We start from the raw sequence: 8,116 nt of genomic DNA on the forward strand, positions 1-8,116 counted from the left end.
TCCTCCCCCCCCCCCAATTAAATACTTACTCTTTTGGCTCTTTCAAGACCAGTCCTCGAACTACAATGACTTGCCCAGGCCAGAGACCCCGAGGAAGAGCACGTGAGCAGGGCACCTCCTGACAGAAATGGGAGAGGACTGAGATGGTGACCACTGGGGTGTCAGGGTCCCTCACCAGCAAGATGCCCCCAGGGACCCAGGGACACCAGGGTAGGTGAGTGTCTCTATAGGCTTGCTTGCAGGAGACTCAGCCATGCCCCTGTATTAAGCACTTGCTGTAGGCCTGTTGAGAACTTCTTCAGGCCCCTCCAGGCTGTGCACAGTCCCTTAGGCCTTGTTCCACCAGTGTGCTCTGAATTGTATGTAGCAGGTATACAGTGGTTTATCATTCTGGCACCTGTAACTGGAGGTCTGGGGCTGGATGGTTTCTCTAGCCTGATGCTTGGTACTGGGCCAGTCATGGAGTGTATTAAATGCCCATTTGCAGAGCAAATGAAGAGGGTGAGATGAAACTGGAGTTCAGCCAGGAGTTGCTTCACCCACCCACTGCTGCTGTTTTCCACAAATAAGGGAAATGGAATTTCCCTTCACCTTCAGGAGAGGCCTGGAGCAAGGGTCACTTACCAGCCTGGGGCTATACAGCAGGAAGGGCTGAAGGAGAGAAAGAGGCAGGGAGGCTGTTAGTATTTGCTTGGGCAAAGGGAAGGTCTCCCTACTTTGCCTGCATCTGGGGGACACAAAGAGTCTGTGCCTCTCCCAGCAGTAGGTGAGTAACTGGGCTCCCAGGGGGATCTTTCGAGTCCTGAGATACCCCCATCTCTGAGTAGTGGGGAAGAGCTGTCTTCCTACACTTCCAGCAAGGTCATGGGTCTCATTTTCCCTTTTTGTCCTATGGCATCAACCATAGCCATCCTGCAGGGTTGATCTGAGGCCCTAAAACTCAGTAGAAATTATCTCCTGATGGGAATCATGGGCCCTTTCAGGGAATCAGTGACCTCCACCCCTCTTCCCAAGTATGCCTTAGAGATAGGAGGGGAAAGGCAAAACCAGGCTCTCCTTGAGGTTGAAGGAAGCCACTTCATATTCCGGGCAACTGCAGCAGTGAGGGAAGGGGTCAGCTGAGCCTTGTGCAATCATACACAGGGGAGAGAGGGCCAGCTGGCTTCTAAGTGTGGTTGTCCAGCCTTGCTCCCCCAAGTGATTCAGATATCTGGGCTAAGGAGCCATCAAGCTTGATGACTGAGTTCCCTCCCTGGACTCAAACAATGGAAGGGAACCCCTGCAGATTGTCCTCTGACCTCCACACGTGCATGCTCCCCCACTGTGCACACACAGACACACTGTAATTCACACACAATAAATAAATAAATAAATGTAATAAAAAAATCAAAGAAATAAACTCACATATCCAACTGGATACTCTCTGCTACCCTCCACAAATGGCTGTTAAGAAAGAAAGAAAGAAAAAAAGAGCTGGGGAAATGTTTCAGTGGTTGCTCCTCTAAAGGACCCAGGTCTGGGTCTCAGCACCCACAGTGTCAGTGAATTGGATGCTTTCTTCTGGCTTCCATGGGCACCAGACATGCACATGGTGCACATATATGCATGCAGGCAAAACCACTCATACATATAACATAAAAAAGTAAAATAAAGCCAGGCAGTGGTGGCATACGACTTTAACCCTAGCACTTGGGAGGCAGAGGCAGGCAGATTTCTGAGTTCGAGGCCAGCCTGGTCTACAGAGTGAGTTCTAGGACAGCCAGGGCTACACAGAGAAACTAACTCACTCTCTCTCTCTCTCTCTCTCTCTCTCTCTCTCTCTCAAACAAACAAAGAGCTGCCAGCCTTTGGAACCACTGTAAGCCCCTGACTGCTTCCCAGACAGCCTTTCCCTGACTGCTTCCCAGACAGCCTTTTAATGCTGGTGTGTTGAACATCCCTACTCTTGGCCCCACCTCATGTTTACTGAGTCAATCCAGGACTATATTTGCAGTACTGGGGATTGACCTAATTGGGTTTGCCAGGGCAGTGCTCTATCACTGAGCCATATACTTAGCTGTATTTTGAATAAGTTAGTTAGGTAGATACGACTCATCTATCAAACTGCAGCTTGCATAGGCATTGATGTGCCATGTCCTTTGGCCCTCAGTGCCAAGCAGAAAGATTCCTGCCCATGGCTCCTGGGCTTCCTTACTGTGGTCACCTGTGGTCATCTTCTCTTTTTCCTCACCCCACTCACTTCCGACACAGGTTTGCACTTCTCTCTCTTGGTTATCCCAGGCATATAGAACCTTCCTCTCTCTCTCAATCTGGGGTGAGTGAGTGAGCCCCAGACCTGTTCAGATCAGGGGACATCAGAGGACACTACTGATACAGCCTTGGTTCCAAGGGAACTTACACTGATGTTCAGGAATCCAATAGCCTTTACCAAGATGTCACCAGATATGTCAAGGGTATCCACCCGTGACAGTGGGAGCCGGTAGCGGTAGTGAAGAAAGTGTTGTCCATTTACACTCACCTGGGGAAGCAAACCACAGCGGGAGAGCTGCACACGGTGTGCATAGTCCACCCCAGGCACCGCAAGCATGCCTCCCAAACATCGCAAGGCAGGTGCATTGTGCAGAAAAGCTTAAGTAATCTGCCCAATATTGTGGAGCTGATAGGTGGCAGAGCTGATCCTGGGACCAGGGCACTGTCCATGTCCACTTTACCTATGACAAAGCTCTTCCCTTCCTAGCCAGTCTGAGTTGTTGCCATTGTCATTGCCACTACCACTGACACCATCATCACCAGCATCATCATCATCACCAGCATCACCACCATCACCATCATCATCACCACCACCACCACCACCACCATCATCACCACCATCATCCTCTTCCTATCTATAGCAAGGGAACCAAGGCTAGGGAAGTTGGGGATAATTTTCATCCATCAGGGCTTCCTTCTACCAGCAGCCTTGTCCTGTGGTGCCATCTGAAGGTCTCATTATTTTTCTGTTAGGATCATATCGGAGGTCAAAGCCTGGACATTAAGTTCTCTCTCCCTGTCTCCTGCTGCCCCGGCTGTAAGGAGATTGTGATGACAGTGAATTCCACCTCAGACCTTGTGGGGAAGATTTAATGGGCACATTCACTAAAAGGGCTTAGCACACTGCCTGCCACCAAGCATGGGTCTTCTAAGTGCTTGCTCTGACCACACCCTGAATCCCTCTCCCTACTAGATCAAGGAACTTTTGCACTTTCCTATTGCTATACAGGCCCAGAGCAGTCTTATCCTCATCTCCTCGGAGCCGTTTATCACAGTGCCATGGAGAACTGGATGAGAGGAGGAGACGTGTAGAGTGTCAGCTCCAGACCGCCTGATGCACACACAACCTCCCCACTCACCTTCACCTCTTCATTCTCAAAGAGAAAGAGGATGAGGAAGCTAGCCCCTCTTTGCAGGGCGACCCCTGGCCACCGGACCTCTTTTTGCCAGAGTCCACCTTGGAGGGTATTGCAGATGACATGGGGCTTGACAGTGTAGAACCGAGGGCTGAAGCGGAAGGCAACATCTGGCTGAGGATGCAGACAGCACCCACACTGGAAGTCCACCTGAAACCTGGTAGGGGAGTTGAGAGGCTTTGAGTGCCTACGGAAATCAATCCTAAAGGAACTCCAGATTGATGTCCCTAAATTTGGGCCCTACCGAGAGTCCTAGCCAGTCCCCCTTACCTCCGTGCATGCAGAGGGACCACACCCTGCAGCGTGACCATCTTGCCTGCATACAGGCCACCAAAAATTGTTGTGCCATAAGGAATCACCTGAATGAGGAAGAGAAATCGGGTATGCCAACTGGGCATGGGACCAGGGACAAGGCAGATGTGGGTAGAGAGGGAAGGCCAGGAAAACAGCATCACCACGAGTTGATCTTGACCGTTAGCTTGATGAGATTTACAAACATCTGGGAACATACTTTGGGGTACACCTGTGTCTTAGTCAGGGTTTCTATTCCTTGACAAAACATCATGACCAAGAAGCAAGTTGGGGAGGAAAGGGTTTATTCGGCTTACACTTCCACACTGCTGTTCATCACCAAAGGAAGTCAGGACTGGAACTCAAGCAGGTCAGGGAGCAGGAGCTGATGCAGAGGCCTTGGAGGGATGTTCTTTATTGGTTTGCTTCCCCTGGCTTGCTCAGCCTGCTCTCTTATAGAACCCAAGACTACCAGCCCAGNGATGGCACCACCCACAAGGGGACCTTCCCCCTTGATCGCTAATTGAGAAAATGTCCCACAGCTGGATCTCATGGGGGCATTTCCCCAACTGAAGCTCCTTTCTCTGTGATAACTCCAGCTGTGTCAAGTTGATACAAAACTAGTCAGTACAACCTGTGAAGAATTTTCTAGAGGGAAGCAGACCAACCATCCTAAATGTGGGCAGGCAGTACCTTTCTATAGGCTGGATCACAGACCGACCGAATAAAAAGTTGAAGTGCAAGCATTCATGTCCCCTCCTCACCCCACCAAAGAGACAGGGTGTCTTTGTAGCCAAGGCTATCTTGGAACTCACTGTAGACCAGGCTGGCCTCGAACTCAGAGACCTGCCTGCATCTGCCTCTGTCTGCTTCTGGGCTGCGATTAAAAGAGTGTGCCATCACCCCTGTCAGGCCTTTGACTCTTGACTGTGGAGTTGTGAAAGTGGTCACCTCCTACCATCTTCCCTGCCACAGTGGATGGATTTCCTATGGTTGTGAGCCAAAAATAAACGTTTCTTGCCGTGAGTTGCTTTTGCGAAGTAATATTTTTTTCACCCTCAAGAGAAAATAACCTTGTAGGGAAGGACCAGTTTTCTCTCCAATATTCCTGGATTACTTTTCTTATTGCTGTAACAAGATACTCCACAAAAGCAACTGAAGAAAGGAAGGAAGAGTCCTGTCCATCACGGCAGGAGGGCGTGACAGCAGGAGCTTGAGGCAGCTGGTCACATGGAATCCAGTCAGGAAGCAGGCTGCAGTGACAGCTGGTGCTGAGCCTGATGCCTGCCTTTTATTCAGACCAGGAGTCAGCTCATGGGGTGGTGCCACCGTACACTTAGGGTGACTCTCATTACCTTGATTGATGGGACTGAGATAATACCTCACAGACTTGCCCAGAGACTCATTTCCATGGCAACCCTACATCCCATCAAGTTGTTACTCCATTGACCCCGCCCAGTTCTTTCCAGAGCTCTCCTTTCTTGGGCAGACATGCCAAAGCCATATGGCCCCAGGGAACCCTAATGAGCTCCACAGCCCTGTCAGAGCACCAACCAGCTGAGGCACACCAGGGTGCTGTGCCACTGTGGTTTGTCGCTCCGCTGGATGCCACCTGGGAAGGAAGCTGCTGAGGGCTGGTGAGTGTCCAGAGTTTAGGAGCTAAGAGGAAAAAAGAATGAAGAAGTTGGGAGCAAGTTGACCCTGATGTGGACTCCCTTTGGAGGTACCTAACGGTGATTAGGGACCCAGGACCATCTCCTGGGGCCCATCTTTCCTCATACAGAGGTTGTCTGGCCTTCCTGAAGCATGGACACACTTTCTACTCTACTTTTGCTGGATCTGCTCCCTTCCACTTTTTCCTGTCCCTTCACCCTGATGCCTTTTTGCTTTCCCTCGTCTGAGTTCTCAGAGTCTTCCCTCACAATGCTAGCTTGGCCCTTGGCCCCTCGTGTACAGGCGATGGCTGGGTGTGTTTCCATTAGGATCACTGTATAAGATAACTGGAGCCCTGTCTTTCTCTTCAGCAGGTTCAGCACAGTGGGTGCTCCACAGAGGGTGTGCAGACAAACTGGAAGGGGAACCTAGGAGGTTTCAGGTGCCTCAGCCCCCGTTACTCAGGCACCAGGGGAGGTGCCAGAGGCCAGGATCTCTACATGGTGTGGCAGCTTGGCAGGCAGCCCAGTGGCTTCCAGTTCCCAGGCTCTTGACAGAATGTGTTAATTAACTGAGCTGATGGAGGTCTCTGAGGAGGAGAGAACCAAGCAGGGGAAAGTAATAATTAGTGCTCATTAGTGGTAGTGCCTGCTGGGAGTTTGGCCTTCTGTAGAACGTGGCTGGGCTTCAGAAAGTCTCCTGGGCACTGAACAGGGGGAGGGAGAGAGGAATCCACACTCTCCCTGACTGGGAGGGTTTCCCTGTCCCGTCCCTCAGGCTTGGAGAAGGGGCTGCCCTTAGTCATTAGTGTCTCTCATAACAATCCACCTCCATTCTTCTAGCCACCCATCCCAGAAGAGGCGAATTGAATAGGCAAGGACCCTGGAAGTCCGACCAATCACTTGCCAGCTGGAATTTAGCTTGGATTGGTCGTTTTGTTCCGCTTACTCACGGGGTGGAAGACCGGCGGCTGCAGGATGAAACTGTCAGGAATCGGGTCCAGGTGTTCCTCAGTTGACATGGGGGAGGGGCAACTTCAACTCAGCCTCTGATCCTGATGCCAGCAGCGCGATTCCCCGCTGAATGGACTCACCTTTCCCAGCCTCTGCAACAGCTGTCCAAGCTGTTAGTCTTACTCGTTCCCTATGGAGTCCTAATGCTTCTTGGAGCCAACCTGGAAAGGGCATTGGCCCACCTCTAGGAACCACATCAGCCCCCCCCCCCCCGCGCGCTATGGTGGTACCGCAGCAGCAGCTTTGTTGGACTGGACCTGCTAGCAGAAAATCCCGCGCGTCCAGGGACGGGTAGCTGGCACTTACTCATGGACTTGCTAACTAGCCCATTTGTGTCTATGTCTGAAGCACTTGGCCATTTCAAAGGGAAGCCTGGGGCCGGCTCATTTCAGCGAGGGCTTTTGTTTCCTGGGGCTCACCTGGGCCTTCAGCGGATAGCAGGAAGGGAAGCTGCTGCTGCTGGTGGTACACGTGTGCAGGTTCTTTGAGAGCCCCGCCCCCAGGTTCCTGGCTCCTCCTGCATTCATACCCTGGTCTCTTTCCCCTCTCTTCCCCTTTCCCCTAAGTTGTACAGTCCTTTGAGACCATTTCAGCATTAGCTGCAAATGCCAGGGACCAGCTGGGGTCACAAGAAAGTGGTGTGAAAAAGGCCAGGGAGAGGAGGGCTCCCTTGGGCTCAGACAAAGCAGCTAGAGGGAACATAGCCTCTGCTCTTATGTGCTTTGTCCTTCCACAAGTCACTTCTTCCTGAGGCTCCCTTTGTTCACCCGGGTGTCACAAAGGTGACCACGGCTGGGCTTTGTGTTTGAGCCTGGACCCATATTGCTGTTTCAGGAGAGGCCTCTAGGCCTGGCTTAAATTCCAGTATAAAGTTCCTCTTTCAAAATAGCCTGAGTCCTCAACTTTAGCCTACGTTGGGAGGTTTCCTGATCTAACCATGGGGTCAGACTTGGCAGCAGGGAATTCCTGGTAGGACCAGGAATGTCAGCTACCCAGGGTGTTGGTACAGTCGTTCCCGGGACAAGAGTGCCATGTGAGGGGCCTGGCGGAGGGATGCGGCAGGACTACCTCACCTAATCTCCCCACCTAGAAGTTTGACAGAAAGGTGAACTGTGGCGGCTCCACCCCAGGACCTAGTGGAGAAAGCTCTTTGGGAGTGAATTCCAGGAAATGGCCTTGCAGGCAATTCCACTGAGCATAGATGAGAAACCCTAACTTGGGTCAAAACTGAAAGCACTTTGGATGCCAAGCAAGGAGTTTGTTCAGCTGTGGCTGGGTAGGTGGAGCAGGGGAGCTAAAGGTGTTTCTGTGGGAAATTCAATCCTGGGTGTGTTCAGAAGGAGAAATGTTAGTCACAGTGGGGAGGAGAAGCGGCAGGTGGAGAGACCAGTTATGCCAGGATATAGTGCCCTGCACTGTGGTCAGATCTGGGTCTCCAAGGCTAGTGGTGCCCTTCTCCCACCCCACATCAGCCCTGCTGGGAAATCACGGGGGAGGAGGATGTACTCATTTACTTGGGTTGCCACAACAAAATACAACAGACTGGGTGGGGGTGTAAACAACAGAACTCTATTTTGTCTCTGTTCTGGAAGTTCAAGATCAAAGTGTTGTCTGGGGCCTCTGTTCAGGGTTGGCAGCCAGCCTTGTCCTCATACAGTTGTCTCTGCTGGGAGGGTCTTGGACGATTGCAGAACACCCTAAGAATCCATTCCC

The 8,116-nt window shown here is 51.6% G+C and overlaps 1 protein-coding gene across 1 annotated transcript in view; it reads right to left on the reverse strand.

The window, feature by feature from the left end:
* Lgals12 (galectin 12) overlaps positions 1-6,876 on the reverse strand; it is a 10,137-nt gene extending 3,261 nt beyond the window's left edge. The window contains exons 1-8 of the mRNA XM_021217330.2: positions 6,823-6,876; positions 6,343-6,504; positions 3,717-3,805; positions 3,390-3,603; positions 2,399-2,518; positions 1,405-1,443; positions 625-651; positions 30-118 (exon numbers count right to left, since the gene is read on the reverse strand). Coding sequence (XP_021072989.1) covers positions 30-118; positions 625-651; positions 1,405-1,443; positions 2,399-2,518; positions 3,390-3,603; positions 3,717-3,805; positions 6,343-6,411 — 647 coding nt within the window. The 5' untranslated portion in view covers positions 6,412-6,504; positions 6,823-6,876. The remainder of the gene's footprint in view (positions 1-29; positions 119-624; positions 652-1,404; positions 1,444-2,398; positions 2,519-3,389; positions 3,604-3,716; positions 3,806-6,342; positions 6,505-6,822) is intronic.
* Between the last annotated feature and the right edge of the window lie 1,240 nt (positions 6,877-8,116).

The sequence above is a fragment of the Mus pahari genome, chromosome 1 (genome assembly GCF_900095145.1).
Source record: "Mus pahari chromosome 1, PAHARI_EIJ_v1.1, whole genome shotgun sequence".
NCBI classification, from domain to species: Eukaryota; Metazoa; Chordata; class Mammalia; order Rodentia; family Muridae; genus Mus; species Mus pahari.